Consider the following 21,458-nt stretch of genomic DNA (forward strand, 5'->3'; position numbering starts at 1 on the left):
GCACACCCTGATCCGGGCTTCCAGCCTCCACAGGGGACAAGACCTGTGTCAGTGCTGCTGCAGCCGCAGGTCCCAGGCTCTCCCAGCACACACGTCTGGGCCCTGCCTCCCACACACTCCTGCCACGGGGAGGAGCTGCCCCTCGACTCTCTACTGCTCACACCCACCCCACCCCTGCTCTGCCACCCCCACACAAGCCCTAGAATCCTCCAGCTCCTTCCGGCCCTCAGGCGGGCTTCCCCTCCAGCCTCGGCTCTGGAGCCACCCCCTAGCACGTTCTCCCCACTGAGGTGCTCCGCAGGCAGGGGTTCTTCTCAGCCTGGCTCAGTGCAGACACCCCTGCCCCAGGCACCTAGAGCCCACAGACTGGGGGCCTCACCTGCGCTCCAGACCTGCCTGCAGCTAGGCCATCTCCCCGACCTGCCTCTTTCCACGCACCTGTGTGTTCATTTTCTAGTTTAGTTTCCAGTGAGCAGAAGCTGTGACTCCCAAGGGCACACCTCACACACTGGTCCCAACCATCCTGAGGTGTGCGAAAGCCAAAGCCCAGGAAGAAAGGAGGCAGCGCGGACGATGGTTGGGATGGGCGGCTGGGCAGAGACAAAGGCTGCCCTGTCGCTGGCTGGCAGGACTCAGAGCCCGTCCTAGCTGTGCTGCTCTCTTTGGGCTGCACAGTAAACCCTGTCCGTTACAAGGTCATCAGCTTGCAAAGTGGGAGCTAGGAGCTTGTCCAGAACAGGAAGCCATTTTTCCTCCTTGTTCTTTCCCGGGGGTTCCATGGTTCCTGGTGCTTTGGGAAGTCACACTCTTGGGTGGGGGGGGCGGGGAGCACCCGGGTGAGGGCCATGCCCACAGCTCCCCAGGCAGGCGCTCGGGAGGAACGGGGTGGGGGGGTGCTATGGTCACCAGAACTTCAACAGAGACAGAACGCCCTCTTTCTTAATTCAGTCGTAAACTGAGATTACATGCCTACAGCAATTTCTTATAGAGCAACATTTACAAACAGGAAACTAACTTTTAAAATGAATATCCTGATGGAAATTTTCATCTACTAAACTAGCAAAGCAATGCTCAAAATTCTCCAAGACAGGCTTCAACAGTATGCGAACAGTGCTTCCAGACGTTCAAACCGGATTTAGAAAAGGCAGAGGAACCAGAGATCAAATTGCCAACATCCGTTGGATCATCAAAAAAGCAAGAGAGTTCCAGAAACACATCTACTTCTGCTTTATTGACTATGCCAAAGCCTTTGACTGTGTGGATCACAGCAAACTGTGGAAAATTCTTCAAAAGATGGGAATACCAGACCACCTGACCTGCCTCCCGAGAAATCTGGATGCAGGTCAAGAAGCAACAGTTAGAACTGGACATGGAACAACAGATTGGTTCCAAATCGGGAAAGGAGTACATCAAGGCTGTATACTGTCACCCTGCTCATTTAACTTATATGCAGAGGACATCATGAGAAATGCTGGACTGGATGAAGCACAAGCTAGAATCAAGATTGCCAGGAGAAATGTCAATAACCTCAGATATGCAGATGACACCGCTCTTATGACAGAAAGCGAAGCAGAACTAAAGAGCCTCTTGATGAAAGTGAAAGTGGAGAGTGAAAAAGTTGGCTTAAAACTCAACATTGAGAAAACTAAGATCATGGCATCTGGTCCCATCACTTCATGGCAAATAGATGGGGAAACAGTGGAAACAATGAAAGACCTTATTTTGGGGGGCTCCAAAATCACTGCAGATGGTGACTGCAGCCATGAAATTAAAAGACGCTTGCTCCTTGGAAGAAAAGTTATGACCAACCTAGAAAGCATATTCGAAAGGAGAGACATTACTTTGCCAACAAAGGTCCATCTAGTCAAGGCTATGGTTTTTCCAGTAGTCATGTATGGACTGAGAGTTGGACTATAAAGAAAGCTGAGCGCCGAAGAATTGATGCTTTTGAGCTGTGGTGTTGAGAAGACTCTTGAGAGTCTCTTGGACAGCAAGGAGATCCAACCATTCCATCCTAGAGGAAATCAGTCCTGAATATTCCTGGAAGGACTGATGCTGAAGCTGAAACTCCAATCCTTTGGCCACCTGATGCAAAGAACTGACTTTTGCAAAGACCCTGATGCTGGGAAAGATTGAAGGTGCGAGGAGAAGGGGACAACAGAAGATGAGATGGTTGGATGGAATCACTGACTCAACGGACATGAGTTTGAGAAAGCTCTGGGAGTTGGTGATGGAAAGGGAGGCCTGGCATGCTGCAGTCCATGGGGTCACAAAGAGTCAGGCACAACTGAGCGACTGAACTTAACTGAAACTAGACATTACCTTTCAGAAAAATCTCAGATTTTTCTCAGATAACATTTTGGGCTCGAGGCTATCCACCAAGCATGGCCACTTCTCTTGCACCCCAGCTGGGGGCACTGCACCTGGGCCGGGTCTGCTGGGAAAACATCTGCCAAGTTCAAGACATGGTGGCTCAGAGGTTAAAACGTCTGCCTGCAATGCAGGAAACCTGGGTTCAATCCCGGGTCGGGAAGATGCCCTGGAGAAGGAAATGGCAACCCACTCCAGTATTCTTGCCTGAAGAATCCCATGGACGGAGGAGCCTGGTGGGCTACAGTCCATGGGATCGCAAAGAGTCAGACACGACTGAGCGACTTCACTTTCACTTTCACTTTTCAACACACTTGTCCACTAACCTCACTTCCTGGAATTCTACATTGAAGACAAGACAATTCTACATCAAGACTCCTCGGAAAAGCAGCCTTCTGCCCAAAGGTATTCACCACATTGTTACCACACTGTGAGAACCTGGATACAATTCAGACAGGGTGGAGACTGTGATCCGCGCGGTCCCTTCTCAGAGTGTGTCCCTCAGGCAGGGCGCTGTGTGAGAGCCTGTGACAGCACAGGGGATGTGCAAAACCGGAAGAGAGCACCACCTCAACCTGCTCCACGGACCCTAACCCACCCGAGCTCTAACCTCTGCAGTCAAGTGCAACTGTGCAGCAATGTGGAAATGCACAGCAAGTTATCTGAGTCAGCTGAGGGGTCCTCTGAGCCGCTGCATCCCGCCCACTGCGGGCAGGCTGAGAACAGCCTCTGACTCGCCTGCCCGGCCCCCTCCGGGCACTCCATGTGGCACACCGTCAAGGTGCCCACCCTCTCCCGAACTGGAGGCCCACAAAGGGCCAGGCCTCATCTGCGGACCATGAGCTCTCACTGCCCAGAGCCAGCCCTGGGCAAATGAATGCTGTAACCTTCTGAGATGTGTGCTTTGTTACAAACGACACGTGTGTAACACTGTTCTACCATGTATGCAATATAAAACATTAGATTCCTTCTGCTCCCACAAAACATACTTCAGACCCAGTTCCAGGTCTGTCCATACAGCTGGCTGTGGGGGATATGGGTATTGATCTGGTCCTCGCTTCCTCCTCAGAGTAAGAACTCTCCGGCTCTCCCCAGACAGATGGCCATGACGAGGCCCCACCACTGCCTGTGCCCAGAGGCCTGGCAGCTGGGGTGACGACGTCGTGATAGAAACGGCAGGGATCCAAACAAACCTGCAGGCCTAGAAAAGCATGCGCTTAGAAAAAACATTCAGAAGGACACCCCCACACGGGAACATCAGCAGTCTAAGGAGGTCACGGAGTGTGTCCGTCTTCCTTTTGCACTTTCTACATGATCAGGAGTAGACAGGCATTATCTTACAATGAGAAAACCAGCAGAGTTTCTTTTGTGCCACCCATGCTGAGCTTACCACCTAGACGTGGAGAAGCGGGCCACAGGCACACTGGCCCGATGGGGTTCGTCACTAAGTTGCCAGAAGGCCGCGGGAGGAGACCCATGGGCGCACTGCCTGCTGACTCTGACTTTCTCAAAGGGCACGGCTACCGGTCATCAGCTGGAGGGACGGGAGGAAGAACCTGAACTGGACAGGCTGCAGCCTCCGAGAAAACTCAGCAGCACGACCACGATGCCCGCGCCCACCCCGAGACTCCAGCCTGTCAGATGTGTGCCTGGGCTCTGGGCAGCCAGCAGCTCAGGGAGCAGAGAAAGGGCACCTACAAAGTTGGAAACAGCCTTCACTACCAACAAAATCTAACCTCTTAAGAATCAGATGTTCTAGACTCAAAGCCTCAAGATATGGCACATTTCCACGTTTCTGGAAAAGCCCACAAAATGTAGTTCCAAAGGCTAAGTGTCAAGAAAAGGAAAAGAGGGCTAGTGTCCCAGCCTGAGACAACCACTGATGGAGACAGCACACCACACGAGCTGAGCTGACGGCCTGGCCTGGATCTCCGCTGCGTCTCACGAGGCCAGTCAGGGTGACCCCTCCATGCTGCATTCCAAGCCAGCATGTTCAAGGCAGATCCCCAGGGCCCAGGGGAAGCTCTCGCCTCACACTGGGCATCAGGCAGGTGCTCAGAAAGGATCACCCGTGACAGTGAGGGTACGAGACACAGAGAGGAAGGCACCCAGAACGGTGACACCACGTATCACTGGTTTGCCCAAACCTCATCCAGCACTTGAGAAACTCTGGGAAAACAAACTCACTCATTTTACCATTAATTTCTACCTCTAGCCCCAGAGCTGAGGCAGTGTGGGCTGTGGGTTGACCAACTTGTTGGCAGTGTGTGGAGGCACTGAGTTGAGGGGGCACCTGTGGGCCTTGGCTTGGGGGCTTTGAATGCAAGGAGCCCAGGAGAGCTGGGGGCCCCAGGTACTCAACAGGCAGGCTCGGGGGCACTGGGGACCAGCGGAAGTGTCACTCTGAAACACTCTGACTGCCTCCCTGCACCAAAGCCAGTACTCCCTCAGCGGGTGAGGGAAAATGGGCCCAGAACTCAACACAGTGATCCCAAGAGCACTGGCAGGGTGGCCACAAGGTGTACAAGGCCCAAGTGAGGGGGCCACTTCCATGGCTGCTGGCCGCCCCGGTCAGAGCCACGCAGGGAGAGAGGAGAGGCGTTCTCTGTGGTGGGCCCAGGTGCCAAGGCAGTGGACTGAGCGCACTTCTTTGTAGGCTGCGGCGAAATCTGTTTTCAGCGTAGCCCACACCAGCTGAAGGTTGTCCAGGAGAGCTAGTAATCACCCCTAAAGCAAGCCTCACTTCCATCCCCATTGAGTCAGAGACCTCCAAACACTGCAACCTACAACTGATTGGGCAGCCAACTCTCTGCTTGCCAGGGTCCCGAGTCCCGTGGATTTCAGGAAGGACAGCAGGGAACTGAGAAGCAAAATCCACCCCATTTGGTCCTCTGCTCACCCGCCCGCATCACTGCAACATGGAGGATGGCTCCCGGCTGGGTGTGCCGGTGGGACAAGGACCAAACCAGAGGTCCAGCCCAGGGGCCTGGTCCTCCCCATGTCTGGGGCTGCCGCCAGCACACCTCCAATCCCGCAGGGTGCGGGACTGGGAGAGCCTGACAGCCACCCAGGCCTCATGCAAAGCAAACAGCGGCTCCCCTGAGGCCTCTGGGTGAGGGGTGTGGAGAGGGGCGCAGGATAGCCAGGGCTCCCGGGAGAGGGAAGGACTGGCGCTGGGCTGCAGAGGGAGCCGCCCTGAGGCCCGGGAGGCAAGGAGAAAGCTGGCTGTACTGGGCGACCAGGAGCATACCCAGCAGGCTGCCTGCATTTCCCACCGTGGGCTGCGGGGTCCCAAGAGAGGCAGGGCTGGGCCGGGTCACTGGCCGGGCAGGAGGGTGGCCCCCGGCGCAGCAGGAAGGGCGGGCGTTGGCTCGGCAGCGGCTCCTCACTCTGACCCCGCGGGGGCCCAGTGCGGTTCTGGGGACACAGCGAGGCCTCGGGTGCTGTGGGGCAGGGACACACACACACACACATACACACACACGCGCGCGCGCGCGCGCGCCGTTAGAGGGACAGACAAGGCCAGGCCCCGCGAACAGACTCTGAACATGCAGCTCAAGCTTGGGCTCTCAGAGGTGGGCCAACTCAGGGCCGCTGGGCAGGGAGGCGAAGGCTGAGGCCACGGGACCAGACACAAGGCCCCACCACCTCCTCCCAGCCCCGGAACAGTCTTCACTCAATGCATGGGACGTGGCTTCCGCTCCTACCCTCAGTCCTTGGGACTCAGAGGCAATGACCTCAAAAGGCAGACAGGAGAAAAGCAGCCCCCAGGGTCCTTACGTGAGCACTTCCAAAGAGGAGGGCAGCCTGGAGCCCAGCCTACCTGCAGCGGCCTTTCTTGGTGGAGAAGGGCTCCATAAGGGACACATACGACTTCACTTCTTAAGGGCAATCTTCCTTTTCTATCAACCTAGCGTAGGGGAGCCCCTGGAGCCCCAGACTGCATGCTCCATTTCTTTTAAGCGGCTTCACCAAGGTCCCAGGCTTTGCCTGAGTAGAGTCATCCAAACTAGGTGGGGAAACGACAGGAACTACAAGTTGGACAGGAATGCTGGCCTCTGAGCTTGACAACCGCTGAGAATCCCAGAGGCGGGAGCCCGACCCCACTGTCCAGATCTGCTCAACACAAATGTTACGAGTGGCAAGGCGACGACAAACCAAAACCTGCCAAACTAAATAAGCAAGGCCAACAGGGGGTCAAACTGCAAGCAGCTGCCTGAAATTTTTTCTTATGCTAACAGTGTTACTTATTCCAAAAGCAAAGGGTAGGGGTACCTGGACTTCTGTTTTCAGCCAGAGGCACAATTTCTGTGTCCCTCACCCTGCAGGCTACCAGGGCTGCAATGAGAAGGCAGAGGGGCACATTTCAGGGCCCATCTCCATGAACAGCTAGAATGCCAACATGGCTCCCTAGCCAGCCTCCGTCAGGCCCTGAATGCCACTTCTGCTGGCATCTCTCCTGAACACCGGGCAAAGACCCAGCATCTCCAACACGCAAAGCGAGAAAAGAGCAGCCCAGAAAGCACGGAGCCAGCCGCGTGACCGGACCAGCAAGGACCCCCACCCAGAGGCGGGGAGGAGGCTGGCCTCTCCCTCTGCGGGAGAGGCGGACATTCACTGCCTCACCCAGTGATGCTCGAGGAGAACAGACGCTGGGCCGGCCAGGAGACCCGAAGCCCAGTTTCAGAACGACACTGAATATGAGACAAAAGAGAGCAGATTTCCGGGACAGCCAATCCCCTGCTGCTGCGGGCAGCCAGGCCCTTCGCTTCAGCCCTGGCCTGAGGGGGAAGCAGGTAATCCATCCTCTGGGCCTGCCCTGCCCACACGCACCGAGAAGCAGAGGGTCTTGGGACCCCAGGCCAGGAGCCCCTCTGTAACAGTAACTCGAGGTGAACTGAGGGGCTGCTGCCAGGTGCCAGCAGCGGGAAGGTAGGGGCCATGAGTCTGGCTGAGCCCGGTGCCCAGCATGGGGGTTACTACTCACAGCCATGGTAGGAAGCCGGCGACCCCCCGGCCTTGCCGTACTCTTGCTCCGAGTAGCTGGTGGACAAGTTGGGCTGGCTGGAGCCCCGGCCAAAGGTGATCTGGTTGCTGCCCATGCCGGTGGCCACCTGGGCCATGCGCTCCTTGGTCTTGAGGGCCTGGGCCCGCTCGGCCTTAAGCCGCTCCTCGTCCTTCAGCAGGGCCACCAGCTGCTTGGCCTTCTCACGCACGTTGACCCCCTGGTCCTTGCCGTCGCGGTCGACGTACTGGAAGTCCTTCAGGGTCTGGATGGCGAAGATGTTCTCGCGGCACTGCTGGGCCACGCGCTCTGAGCCCGTCTTGATGAGGTAGTCAAGCAGCGTCAGCGCCTTGTACACGTGCCGCCAGTTCTTGCCATGGTCGTTGAGCCGCTTCCACACCATGCTCATGATCTCCGAGAAGGCCACCACGTTGTAGGTCAGGTCTGCGATCTCTGTCATCAGGGAGCTGGACGGGCCCCATGGGTCATTGGAGGTGGCTTCCCGCACTTTTATCTCAGCTTCCGAGTAGTTGTTGACAATGTTTTTCATCTGGCGTCTGATGGACGAGGTCGTCATCTTTACCTTCTGTGACAAGTGCAGATCCCTTCAAAGAGAGAAGCTTCCCCGTCTCCAGCAGGTTCGTGCCCCACAGAGGTTCAGTCTCTGTAACAGGTCTGGAGCAGGGTCCCTGACGGTCATTTCCTCTACTGGAGCCTCAGGTCTGAGAAGCCGGAAGCCATGACCTAGAGAAAGAAGTAACAAACGTTACTATGTGTGAGCTCCCGAGACAGCAGGCTCTCTGTAAATGGCAGGCAGGGGTCGGCCAGCTGGGGTGGTGAGAGGACATCCTCCAACCCCCGAGGACAAAAAGGATGCCCTCTTCCCTTCAAAACTAAGATAAGATCAATACTACACATTAATAACCAATACAGGTTAAACTCAAGTTTAAGCCTCTGGAAGGAAAGGAGTAACACTGTAATTCCTGGTCTATTTTCAAACCACTTCTGCTGGATATGCTCTGCCACACCTGCCAGACGCCCGCTAGAAGAACCTCATGCCATCTATACTGGCTCCAGAGACTCTCTCTGACCCTCTTCTCCTGACTGCTTACAGAGACTCTCAACCCCTTTGAGACCAGGGCTGAGGCCCCACTGGGCTTTCGGAGCCTCCAGCATCTGGCACAAGCTATGTAGCACTGATACAACCTTACAAATAAACTGCTTCTGGCCCAGTTTCCTCATCTCAGAAAGAAGAGAGCTGAGGACTCCACATTAACAGGTCCACCCAGTCCTTTGCCACAAACACACCTCTCCAGGGGAGGAACACCTGCGGAGCTAGAGTGAAGGCTACGCCTCTGGCCACAGGCTGGTCCAGTGTGGGGGACACCACCTGGTTTGGTTGCCAGTGAACACCCAGCACTGCGATATAAATGCTGCTGCCACAAGTTAAAAACAGCGCCCCTTCCCCAGGAAGGCATCTGGTGGGGGACAGAGGTGAGCGCGGCAACCTGAGGATGCAAGTCCAGGGCAACTCGACTGTGGCGATGGGCCACAGATGTAAGCGAGGAAAGCACTCCCTGCAGCCCTCAGCGGGCTTCTTCAGAGGACGAGACAGGGCTGGCGGGGACTGGAAGTGAAGTGGTGCCAGGTGACACCTCTCCTACAGAATGAAGGGGCCCAGGACCTGCAGCTCCCCACTCCCACCCCACCCCCAGCTGCCACTGAGCTTCTGGCCTGGGAAAGAGCCGGGTGGCCTTGGGCCAGGCTGTCCCACTGTATGCTCACAAAGAGCCTTCCTTTCGGGTAAGGATCACCCCTCCCCCGGTGCAGACGGAGAGCCTTCCTTCCGGGCCATGAGGTCGCTGACCAAGGCCCCCTGGTGAAGGCGCTCTCCCTCCTCCCACAAGGGCCCTCACGCTGCTGCTTCTGCCAGAGGAACGATGGGCGGGCAGCCTCTACCAGTTTAACATCCCAGCCTCAGAAACAAGTTGCCAGCACGCGTCAGGAGTGGGGAAGCCAAAGGAAATGCCCACCCCTCACATTCAGTCAAATAGGAGCGGCTTGTAACCATCATCCTGGTGCCAACTGCACATCTGCTTGGTGAGCAAGGCTTCTCCACCCTCAGACAGGCCAAGAATTCTGCCTTCATCTGCAGATGCAGGACTTCAGCAGGAGGTGGGCAGAGTGGACTCCCCTGCCTGGCCGGCTCTTACAAACCTTCTACAGTGTGTCCGAGGAGCAGGGCCAGGTGCTCTGCGGGGACCTGCACGTGCGACGTGACCAGGCTGGTCATCCATGGCCGCCAGACAGGATGGGCCTCAGAGGGGGCCTCCAGAGCAGCTCTGGCTCCCAGAGCAAAGGCTCCAGCATCACTGGTCACACTCGAGGTCCTGAAGCCCCAGGGCCGCCCAGCACTTTGTCTGTCACCTAGCTGGGGCTCGGCAGGCTCCCCTGCCCTGCACTTTGCAGCTGCAGGAGCCATCGCGGCCGCATGTCCTAGGCGACAGCCCGTCTACACACACAAAGCCTGAAGGACGGGCCCTTAGCCACAGCTGAGCCATGGCCCAGTACCACCGAGGAGCTGCGTCCCTTGGCCCTCAACATGCAGGCAACCCAGCCAGAGTCTGGGATCAGGACTCTTTCTCAAGAGCAGTCTATAATGATGACCATAAAGCTGGATCACATTTGCCAAAGACAAGCTGGGGCAGAAAAATTCTGGCACATTTGAAAATACAACCAGAATTTGCCTGACAGTGGAGACTACAAGTAGATTGAATAAAACAGCAAATAGAACAACACTAAAAAAACAAACAAAAAATTCCAAGGCTAGAGTGATGCCCCTGGAGGCAAGAAGAATTCCATAAAAATGTGTTCAAGAGCCTGCAGAGTCGGGTGGGGAAATTCCTTCCCAATCCAGAGTCCCAGATGCGGGAGGAAGCAGCCCTCATGGCTCCAGACCCCAGGTGGGCCCTGGTCAAAGCCCACGTGAGTCCTGGCCATCCCTTCTGTGACAGGGACGTAACTGGCCAGGTGTCAAGAAGATATTGATGGTTGGGGTCTCCACTAAACCCCCACCTGGGGGTATTTTCAGGGATCGGGGATCATTATCAGGGACCCAGACCAGCTATGAGGGAACGGCAGCAAATATCTCTCCTCTCCCGAAACCTAACAGGATCCACAGATGGCAGCTCCTGCTCTACATCTGGCGGCCTCCTGTGACTTTTTCCAGGCAGGCGACACCCACAGGGAAGCTGAGGGCCGTCCGCCTCACTCACTGAATGCAGCATCTGTGTTCCAGGACTCCTCGGTGGGCAGAGAAATCAAATCTTTTATCTCTATCCCAAAAGCGGGCTTTAAGAAAACTCTGCATTCATGTATGTGAAGAATTTCAAAAACAAACATCTGAGCCTCTTAACTCTGAGATGGTAAAGCAGATACAGTGACAGCACCCACAGTACAGGAAGAGCCCCGGGTGTCAGTTACGTGGCTGCAGGGGGACTGACTGTCCCCCCAACACTGGATGACCCCTGTCCCCTTAAAAAGAAAGAGCCACCTGGGGGCTTCTCCTAAGACATGACAGTCTTGGAACAAGCACAGGAAAATTCAAATTCGATGTCAGATAGCCTCCAATGACCACATTAGTGATTTTTCTAAAAGCAGAAATCAAGCACTGAAAACACACGTGAGGAATCCCTCTTTTCTTTACCAGTATGGAGGATTGTTCAGTCTCTAGGAAGAGCAGATGGGCTACAGGTTACACGGGTGTTGAAATGCAGTCATTCTGAAAGACGGCGTGAAACAAGGACCAGGCTCAGGAGACACAGTTCTGGCCATCTGACAACACAGTCACTTAGAAATGGTGGTGTGACGAGCAGCACCTCCCGGAGAGGCGTGAGCACCAAACACTGGTGCCTGGACCACTGGATGCGTGAGCAGAGGACAGAGAATCCCTCAGTGTTCCCCTCCACCACTCTTCCACGTAGTTTTGCTAATGGCCAACCAGGGACAACGTTCTTAAACAACCCTGCTGGAAACCAGACAGCACACAGAGCCAGGGGCCTGGAGAGCGGGGCTCGGGCTAGGCCAGGCCCAGCCTCCCACTCCTGGATGGCAGAGCAGATCGGACACCCAGCCTAGCCTCCCGTCCCGAGGCCCCTTTCTGACAAGGGCTCAACTCCTGCCAGCCCCAGGGTGTCACAGGAGCCCCCACCTCAGACCAGGTCCAGGTCAGCCACCATGAGGCTGGAGTTCTGGCAACAAGCCTACTGGTGGATGTTTCTCTTGGCCTGTGGGGCTTCCCAGGTCTGTGGAGTGAGCCCCTGGAACTCAGCCCCCCTCCAAGAAAGGAGCTTGTGGCCCCTGGGCCAGAGTCTCCATTCCAACACGTTGAGTGACTCTACCACCAGAGAGAGACCCCCGATGGCCAGTGGCCATGCCACCCAGGGACTGGGGCACAGAAGGGGGCATCCGATAGCTTCACACCCACCCACCCGCACACAGGGCAGGCCCGCAATGTGTTTGATCAGCAGAAGTTTCCAGCTTGAGGCATTTTGGGAAAAGAACAGAGCTACATGGGAAAATACAGAATTCCCAGGGATTCATGCTTAATTTAGACCTGGCTGGTCACTGTGGTGGTGCTGAGCGCTGGGCTGTGGCCACGTCCTGAGGAGCCAGCAGGAGAGGGGAAGCCGGGGGAGGAGGAGCTGTGGACCACATGGGCCTGGTTTCAGGCACAGCAGCTGCCCGTTGCTGCTCTCTCAGGAGCTCAAGATGCTGCCCAGAGCAAGCCCGTGGGTGAGGACAGGCACCTCCAGGCAGTGTAACTGCAGACCCACCCTGGCACAAAGGGCTCCCATGGGCTTTGGGGAGTGTGGCTGAGGTCTTTGCAGCCCACCCCACGAACTGCAGGGGGGACCAGAGCCCAGAAGACAGCGCACCCAGAAAGTGAGCTCCTCCAGGGCCAGCACGGGTGCACCCTCGGCCCCTGGCACTCTCCCGGTCTCAAGCACGGCCTGCTCCCCTTCCCACGGCCTCCCTTGGCACTGCCCCACTGCCCCACTGCCTCTTTCCTGTCAGTTGAGATATGAGGGCCACGGTCACTCTCTCAAGTCACCAGCTCCCACTGTGGGCAGAACCTCTCCATGCGGGACACCTTCCTGCTCATCCCAGTTGCTGCTTCCCCATCTCCACCACGTGTCCTCAACACAGGCTCCTCTGATGCAGGCTGAGTGAGCGGGCACAGAGGGAAGCTGAACAAGGCAGACAGCACCCCACCCCTCCCCCTCAGACACGGGGCTCACCTGGGCCAGTCCCCCAGCAGTCTCCCTCGGGGCTCTGTCGCTGGGGTCAGAGCAGCCACTCTGCTCAGTGAACATATAAAACCACTCCACGTGGTTAAGAGTTCACAACAAAGAACCTGAGGGCAGGGGTGGATGGGCCATGTCAGCCAATAGTACCCAGGCAGTCCCACGGACAGCGGAGCCCTGCCACCCCACCAGCCTGGGTTCAGGAGCAGACCAGGTGATGAGGTGGGGACAGCTGCTGCTCAGCGCTGACACGGGTCCAGACACCTGCGTCCTCGCAGAGTGTGTCTCTGAGGATGTTTCTCAGTAGCACCTCGAGGGCAGCCTGGGGACACAGTCCAGGGCAGGGGAGACGCCTACAGAAGCAGCAGGGCCCAGGCAGAACACACTGGGCAGAAGGCACCTCTCGGTCAGGCAGGTGGCATCGTCCACAAGCCCCTTCCTGACTGTCACACCCGGGACGAGTCCTCTCCTGTGTGGCTGGCATTTCCAACAAGGCCTCAGATGTGCTAACTCTCTGCTGCTAGCAGTCACCCGAACAGAACAGGCTCAGAATAGAAACTGAAAATAGCACAGGCTCTCTCAACAGACGCTGGAGAATCCTAACAGCCCTGACTGCATGCCAGAGCGTCTGCTCACTGAACCTCAGCAAGAATTCGCAGGTGAGGAAGTCAGGCACAGAAAGGGTAAGAAACTGGCCTGAGCCACATGCCAGCATGTGGCAGGATCAGGACTTGCCCCAAGACCTCTGGCTTCTGGTCCTATCCTCTTCATCTCGTCTGTTTGGCTTTAGACAAACTCCACACTACCATGAGAATAGTGAATCTTTCCTCACTGAATCCAGAGGCTTTGAAGGCCCCTCCTGTCAGGTGCTAAACAGGCAGTGAAACAGGAAAGAAATAACCGCCCTCCTGCCCCTGCTCAGCCCGTCTCCAGCTCTGCAAGCCAAGCGGCAGGAGCCCAGACGCTGGAACTGAAGGGCCAGCCTCTGCCCACGTGCGGACGTGAGGCCCAGGCGGTGCAGTGCTATCCTGGGACAGGCCCCCGGCATTCCCAGCGCCTTCCAACATGGCCCACCAAGGAGGGGCCCTTAAGGTTCTTCCCAGAAAGCGTTGCCCTGGAAAGCGTCAGGCCCCACAGACGGCAACAGGAGGAAAGCTGGCAGGTAGAAGCCTGTGCATCAGAGACTCCAAGACGATATAAACATCAGCTGACAGAACTCACACCTTAAGAAACCTCTTGGGAGGTTAGGACCTCTTCAGTGACTGCTGCGTCTTCTGCTGAAGCAGCCACATGGGCTAGAACAACCCGAGAGCTCTGATTACTCCTTTAAGAACAGCCGTCGTCTGAAGTACCACCAGGAAAAAAACCAGTCTCAGTGCCGAAAGGTAAACTTCCTCTTTTGGTTCAGAATAAAAATACGACTTCCCTCCTTCCTCCTCTGCTGGATATGTTCCCAGGATTTTATTTACTCTGCACCGCTGACTGGACTCTCAAATGTCAGCGTCAGCCCGGAGAAGGTCTTCCAGGCACCGCTCTGTCCTCTTATATTTTTATGACGTATGTGCTGCTGGGCACACACAAGAGTACACACCAGCCCCGTGTGGGCACAAACGACACGCCTGTCACCCAGGCCCATTCCCCACCCCACCCCGCATACAGCTTGGGTTCTGAGCTCCGCGATCCCATGGTTTTCAAGAAAGAAGATAGTCTTACCATGAACATCATCCAACCACCACAATCTGCCCTGGCGTCGATACTGAGGCTCTGAGACTCGTCCATGGTGCTGCGTGTCCCTGCCATGTGACAGTGCCTGTGCTCACCGATACCCACCCCCTCGTCTGTCCGGGACACTGGCCCCACTGCACCTTCTTGCCATCATGAACAGTGCTGGTGTGTGCACATGAGTCCCCGAGACTCGTGCACCAAGGCTTCTAGACCCTGTTCCGAGAGCAGAGCTGCTGCTCTGCAGGGCACACAGCGATGTCTGCATGGCATTTTACAAGTGTCCTTGCTGTTCTCTCTTGTAACGCCATTTCCTTGTCAAGGCACAGACAGACGGAGGGTTTAGCCAATACTTTTCACACGCTGGACATACAAGGAATGATGCCCACAGGGAAGCCCAGGACGCAGCCCCCGCCCCTACCTAGGTCGGGACAGCCAGTGGGACACCTGTGCCCCTGGGGCAGGGCGGCGGGAGAATGGGGCAGAGGGGAGCCATGGGCATGAGGGGAAGAGGTGGCAAGGCGGGGGGCAGGTCTGGGGGCCACATGCACTGAGGAATCTGCACCTGCCGATTCGCTACTCCCCTTCCAGATCTCTGTCAAACCTTTCAAGTAGGAGTCATACGGTTAACACTCACAGGGCACTTCTGATGTGCCAGGCGCTGTGTTAGGAATCCTCCTCTTTAATTCTTAATATAAGCTGCATTACTGTATGCTTAATATTTTTCTTCGAATCGATCTATGTTGTTCTTGGCCACACTCAGCTTGTGGGATCTTCGTTCCTAACCAGGACTGAGCCAGGGCCACGGCAGTGGAAGCACAGAGTCCTAACCACTAGACGGACCACCAGGGAAGCCCCTCAATCGATCTACTTCTACATTCAAATACCTGCATCAGGTAATCACATACGTGAAATCGGGCATCATGCTATGGCATTTGGGCAGAGGAGGTCTATTTGTTTTTATTAAGGTGAAATTCCCCACTTTAAAGCAGGCAACTCATATTTTCAATTTAGGGTCCTCACAGTGCTGGACGGGCTTCCCAGGTGGCTCCAGTGGTAAAGAACCCGCCTGCCGATGCAAGACACGCAAGAGACGTGGGCTCGATCCCTGAGTCGGGAAGGTCCCCTGGAAGAGGGTATGGCAATCCCCTCCAGTATTCTTGCCTGGAGAATCCCGTGGACAGAGGAGCCTGGCGGGCTACAGTCCATGCGGTCACAAAGAGTCGGACACAACTGAGTGACTTAGCATACACGCACAGCGTTGGGTAACAATCACTGCAGTGGACGTTTTCATCCCCCAGGAGACCCTGTTCATCGGCCATCACTACCCACTCCTCCTCTCACCAGCCCCCAGCAAGCTGCCTTCTGTCTCTGTGGACTCACCTACTCTGGACATTTCACGCAAAGCCACACAGTATGTGCCTTTTATGTCTGGCTCCTTTCACTCAGAGTATTCTAAAGGTTCATTTATACTGCATTTATCGGTACCTCACTCCTTTTTGTGGTAATTTTCTCGCGTATGGACAGACCACATTTATTTACCCACTCATCAGCCAGACACCTGGACTGTTTCCATGCCTTGGCCTTTATGCACAATGCTGCTGTGAACTCTGCGTGTGAGTTTTTGTGTGGATGTGTGTCCTCAGCTCGCCTGGGCAGGTGCCAAGGAAGAGAGCTGCTGGGTCACCCGGCAGCTCTCAGCTTCACTTTCGAAGGAACCACCAAAGGTACCATGGCATTCTGAGGATAAAAAAAACTCTTTAAGATGAGTAACATTCAACGGCTTCCACTTAACATTATTTTAAGAAACACTGCTGCAGCTGAAGCTATTGGAGTGGGTTTGCATGTCTGGGGGCAGAGAAGCAGCGCGGTGGAGGCGGGGCTCCTGATGGAGTCACAGCAGGCAGACTGGGGAGGGGGGGAAGGGCAGGAAGCAGGCAAACGCCCATACCACAGCGCCTGGCTGCCGGCGGAATGCAGGGACACAGGATGTCAAGGTGGGGAGGGTGTGCCGCCTCAGGAGAAGGAAGGAGGCCGTGCAACAGTGAAGACAATGAAGCTGGAGGTGCTGCAGGACCAGCACAGAGAACAGAGATGGTTCAGGCAGCTGTGCCAAGGGCCGGGGCGGCGCTGGGGGAACCCAGGCGGGCATGGAGCGCAAGCCACAAGGGGGTGAGCGGCCACCAGTGACGTCCAAGAAGGGCCAGGAGAGGGGTGGAGACACAGGAGAACCGTCCTGTGGTGCAGGGGAGAGGAGCTGAGGGGATTCAGGGCGTGATGCCAACCAACAGGGATGCAGAGTCCAGAGGAGGCAGCAGGAGCCAAGCCTCAGGCTGGCAGGGCTGTGACTTCTCTGCCTGGTTATGCCAACAAACAGCTCCAACACCCAGTGAGGGGCCCTCAGCCCTCCAGACCTGCTGCACGGGGGGCCGGCCTCTGTGGCACAGCACCAAGCCCATCACCGCCGCCCCCCACCTCCAGTCAGCCTTGCAGAGCACCCCCCACCTGCTGCGGCTGCCCTGCAGGCCACCTGCGCTTCCGGCCTCCCCCATCTCTCCCCGCTTCCTCCCACGGCCTCTGGACAGAGGCCCCGACTGTCTGCACACTGGGGCTGCCTCACAGGGCCTGGCGCGGAGCCGGGCACACAGCTGCCCCGGGAAGGAGTGACTCAACCCCACCTGCTCCCACGCTGCCCCAGCCTCGGCTGCTCCCCACACCCTCACCCGACACCCAAGTCCACGGCCTCCAACGTCCAACGTCTCACGGGGTGTGGAAACACAGGCTGTGGTGCTGCTGGGGGTTAAAAATTACCAGGAGTTGGAGTGGAGAGAGAGCTGCCCCATGCCACGTTTTCGTCACCTCGCTAATCTGCTTCCTCCTCAGGAAAATGGCAGCAGCAGCCTTGGAAGCCGACAGATGACCCCATGAAGGATCTGAGTGGATGGAGGGGAGACCCTTCACTCCTCCTGCGGGGCCCACGGCTGCTCGGCTGCTTGCAGGCCTTTGCCACACCCTCTTCGGTCCCGCTGGGCACCTCCCCCAGCCAGGAGAAAAGCAGGACTGGAGAGGCCCATGTCTGGCAAGGCGGCACTCAGTCAATTTCACACTAAAGTTAACAAGCAGAAACAAACCGCGGCTGGCATACCATGTAATTTTTTTAATTCTTAAAAGATTAGAAGTATGCTGCTGAATGTCAAAACACAGAAACCAAAAAGAAGTTAAAGTTGTTATTTTCCTTTTGGCTTTATCTCCATTAGCCAAATACTTCTCTTCAAACAGCGTTTATGTTGCCTTTGTCCTACTTTATTGAGGAAAATAATAATATAGGAGTTCCCAGCACGGATGACAGTGCACACGCAGATCTGCCCAGAGAACACTCCACTTTAGAGAAAGAGGCGTTTCCTTGCCTCATTGGCCACCAGCCTCCTGCTCCCTCGGTCAGCCCGGGGACGACCAGGGGGAGGACTGGGTCCTTCGGCACACCTGTGCTTCACAGGAAGCCAACCAAACCTGGGGAGGCCGGCCCGCTCACTCACTGACCGCAGGCTTGGCTGCTGCTTGCCAAACTCACCGAGGTGGCCGCTGAATTTATTGATGGCTTAGTATATGCCCCAGCCTGCAAGGGAAGCACTTCACAGGAGAGGAGAAAGGGTGAGTGAGGCAGTGCCTGCCGAGGAGGCTCAATGCCAGCTCCTCAGCCTCAGGACCCGAACATAACTTACGCGAGGCTCCCAGGTCCTTCCTTGAAGACCACCACATGTTCTAAGCTGCTTCCTGGAGGACTCATAGTCTCTCCACCAACCATTTTCCAAGGCGGGCCTACCAGTGCCAGGTAATCTGCACCTGGGAGCCCCACCTTGCAGTGACCCCTCCCCTGGGCCCAGGATACCCATTCCCCCACTGTGGTCATCATTTCTGTGCACCAACGACTTCTAGTCCACTGCCTCCTGGGCCTGTAACAGAACTGTGTTCCCCACTCCTCAGGGATCAGCCATGGCCCTAGCCAGTAAAACATGGCAGAAGGGAGGTGTGACATTCTGCATCCAGCACCTCAGAGGCCAGTTCCCCACAGCGTGGGGCGGGGGGTTGGGGGGCACGCGGAAGCCTGTGTCTCCGCCAAAGAGAAAGGATGAGGTGCCCAAGCACGCACGTAGCCCTGGAGTTCACAGCAGCATCGCTCCTAACAGCCAGCCAGTGAGAAGAGCTTCCCTTCACAGATGAATGGGTAAATAAACAACAAAACGTGGTATACCCATACAGCCTTAACAAGGAAGGAAGTACAGGCACAGAGAGGGCCCCTTGGGGTTGGCCCTGCAGGCCAGCGACGAAACTGGACCCTCCTGCCGGGCCCTGCCCTGGCCTCAGTGAGACACAGAGAGACGTGGAGCTGCAGGGGGACGGACAGGCCCTCAGAGGCCAGCTGCACTGGCCTGGGGCTTTCTCTCTCAAGTGACTGGATGCTCAGAAGTCACCAGTTCATTGGGCACTGTGCTTGGCCCTTCCACATCACCTCCTGGGAGGCGGGAGGCCTTGGGGGATGGATTCCAGGTTACATCCTGTGAGCCTCATGGCACAGGTTTTTAAACATCTTTTATTTCTGAGAGCTTGATTCAGAAGCAGTGTGCCAATGAAGTTTCTTCCTTTTAAAGAAGACAATATTTGTTCCCCTTCTCCTAGTTTTAACCCAATTTTCCTTTTCTTTCCTCCCAATAGCCTTTAGTGGTCTACCACATAGATTTCTTCACCATCCACTGGCTGGAAGAGTAATGCCACAAATCACTGATGCAGACCCCCACCCCACCCCACACACATACACCAGGCCCACCGCCCTCACAGGATGCGCACTCTCGGGAGGCCAGGACCTCCTTCCCGGAGGTGCCTATAACCAGCCAGGCAGGCAGGGAAGTGGGGACACCTCCCGAGCATGACAGAGCTGCTCACAGGGGCTCAGGCTAGGCACAAGCACATCCACACCAAGGGCCCCAGAGGGAACTCACTCAGCACTGACGTGTCGTGGACCCACAGCCGTGGACCCACAGCCTGGACTGGAACAGAGGGAGCTGGTAAGCCCCAAGCAAACACGTTCCTGAAGAATGGGCCTGCTTTCTCTTCCAGAGCCTCCAGAAAGGAGAGGCATAAACTACCCACGACCAACTCATCATAAACCAACCTGACCTCAGTGAGGGAGGAGGTTCCTTCAGAAACCCAGGATGACAGGCTGGACACCACTCCAGCCCAGAAGGGAAGGTTTCGAAGACCCAGCACCCAGGCACCTGGCCCTGGGAGAAGCCACTCCCTGAACTACATGGTAAAGGGCAACCTGAGCCCCAAAGCCACAGCTGATTCTGCCCGGGGGTGCCGCCCACTCCACAGTCTCTGAGGCTGGCAGAGCCAGCAGTCTTCCGCTCCACTGTTCAGCCCCAAAGTCTTCCTCCCTGCAGGCCACCCTGCCCACACACCCCATCCCAGCACCCGCTACAGCCTCCCTGTCAGGGTCTCCTCCTCCCCCTCCACATCCAACTGCTGAATAAGCCCCTCACTCCCCAGCCTCACTCCCAGCAGTGCTCTCTCTCAGCCACAAGACCCCACACCCACAGCAAGGAAGCGGGGGACAAGCCACAAGCTGGGAAGAGCTCAGCCACCGAGGGAGAGCTCTGTGCCAGCCCGCGACAGCCACACAGGCCACAAAGACCCCTGGGCACTAAACAAACAACTTAGAGAAAATACACCAAAACATTAACTGCAGTTACAGTGACAAGGCTAGTTCCCGCTTGGCCCTTCCTACTTTTATGAACTTCCCACATTTTCTTTCATTACCATTAAGACAGGCATCATCAACATTCCCGAGACATGGCACGGAGGAGAACCAGCCTGAAGACACTCGGTCAGCGCATATGTTTTATCAGAGCTGGCTTTAGTCTTTGGAAAAACTACGGATAATCAGATGGTGAAGAGGGAAAAAAGTTACCAATATTCTTGCTCAAAGTCAAAAGAACCTAATAAAAAAAAAACCTGGGAAGAGGGAGTGAGAGGGAAGAAATAATAAAGGGTTTGGTTTTGTTGTTTAAAGAAAACATTTGTTTCTCTTTCATCAAATATTAACATCTACCTAACGCCTTGCAGTCAGGTTACACGGTGATTTCTTATGCTACTTACTTTACTCTCCTGCCAATACAGAATATTTTTTAAATCAAGAAGGAACGTATTTTCGGTCATAATTTATTCCTTCTCTCAATTAGAGCAGGGAGAGTGCTCCTTTAACACACAGGCAGGGTCAGATTAGTTGCACAGACCCTGTTATGAATGCCTTCTTATCTACTGGTCTTCTCTAGAACTGCATTCCATAGCAAATGGCAGCATGACTGAGACCCACACACAGGCTCGGGTCCTGGACAGCCCGGAGACATTGTCACACAGCCACGCTCCCACCAGGCAGGCCCAAAGCCCTCAGAGCAAACTCTTCAGCCGCTCATCCCCAGTCTGTCCAGGAGGTGGGGCCTCTGCGGGCTGGCCAAGGCTGGCCAAAGAGAGCTCCCACTGGTTCCACCAGCAAGAAGGCCACCAGGAGCTACATGATCCACGTGACTGCTTCTCTGAGCTCAGGCCACCATCCTTTGCGTCGGCTGTCCTCCCCAACTCCATCCTTTCTGCCTATGTTTCCTGCCTTGTTGCTAAAAAGAAGGGAAACGGCCAACAGCAGTGGCTCACAAGCCCCACCTGTAAGGGGGATCTGTGTTGGGATCTCTGGCATGCTTCAGGAACTTACTTATGCTCAGGCCCCACCCAGAATAATTAGAACCAAAGGTGATGGGGGCCAAGCATTTGAGAATCACTGGCTCAGAGGAAGCCAGGAGACATAGCGGACGGCGGGCGAGTGAATGAAGAAACCAAGGCAAAAGGGAAACAGAAGGGGGAGGAAAAAAAAAAGCAGGGCCAGAAAGCAAGGTTAGAACCCAAGTGCAGACCACACCAGGGTTGGGCCAAGAGACTGGCTTTGAGCTGAGCTTCCTGGTGGCCCAAGGAAAGATGACTCACACTGTCTACAGACAAAACAG

General features: G+C 55.9%; 1 protein-coding gene across 8 annotated transcripts in view; it reads right to left on the reverse strand.

Annotated features, from left to right (window-relative positions):
* EPN2 (epsin 2) overlaps positions 1–21,458 on the reverse strand; it is a 52,257-nt gene that overhangs the window by 17,521 nt on the left and 13,278 nt on the right. For 4 of the 8 annotated variants that reach the window (XM_027974817.2, XM_027974815.2, XM_027974816.2 and 1 more), the window contains exon 2: positions 7,358–8,119. In XM_027974817.2, coding sequence (XP_027830618.1) covers positions 7,358–7,952 — 595 coding nt within the window. In that variant the 5' untranslated portion in view covers positions 7,953–8,119. Of the gene's footprint in view, positions 1–7,357; positions 8,120–13,904; positions 14,083–17,214; positions 17,398–21,458 lie in introns of those variants that run through there. The other 4 variants (XM_042255726.2, XM_012185795.5, XM_042255727.2 and 1 more) reach the window with 2 other exon arrangements.

Source organism: Ovis aries, chromosome 11, assembly GCF_016772045.2.
Source record: "Ovis aries strain OAR_USU_Benz2616 breed Rambouillet chromosome 11, ARS-UI_Ramb_v3.0, whole genome shotgun sequence".
Taxonomy (NCBI): domain Eukaryota; kingdom Metazoa; phylum Chordata; class Mammalia; order Artiodactyla; family Bovidae; genus Ovis; species Ovis aries.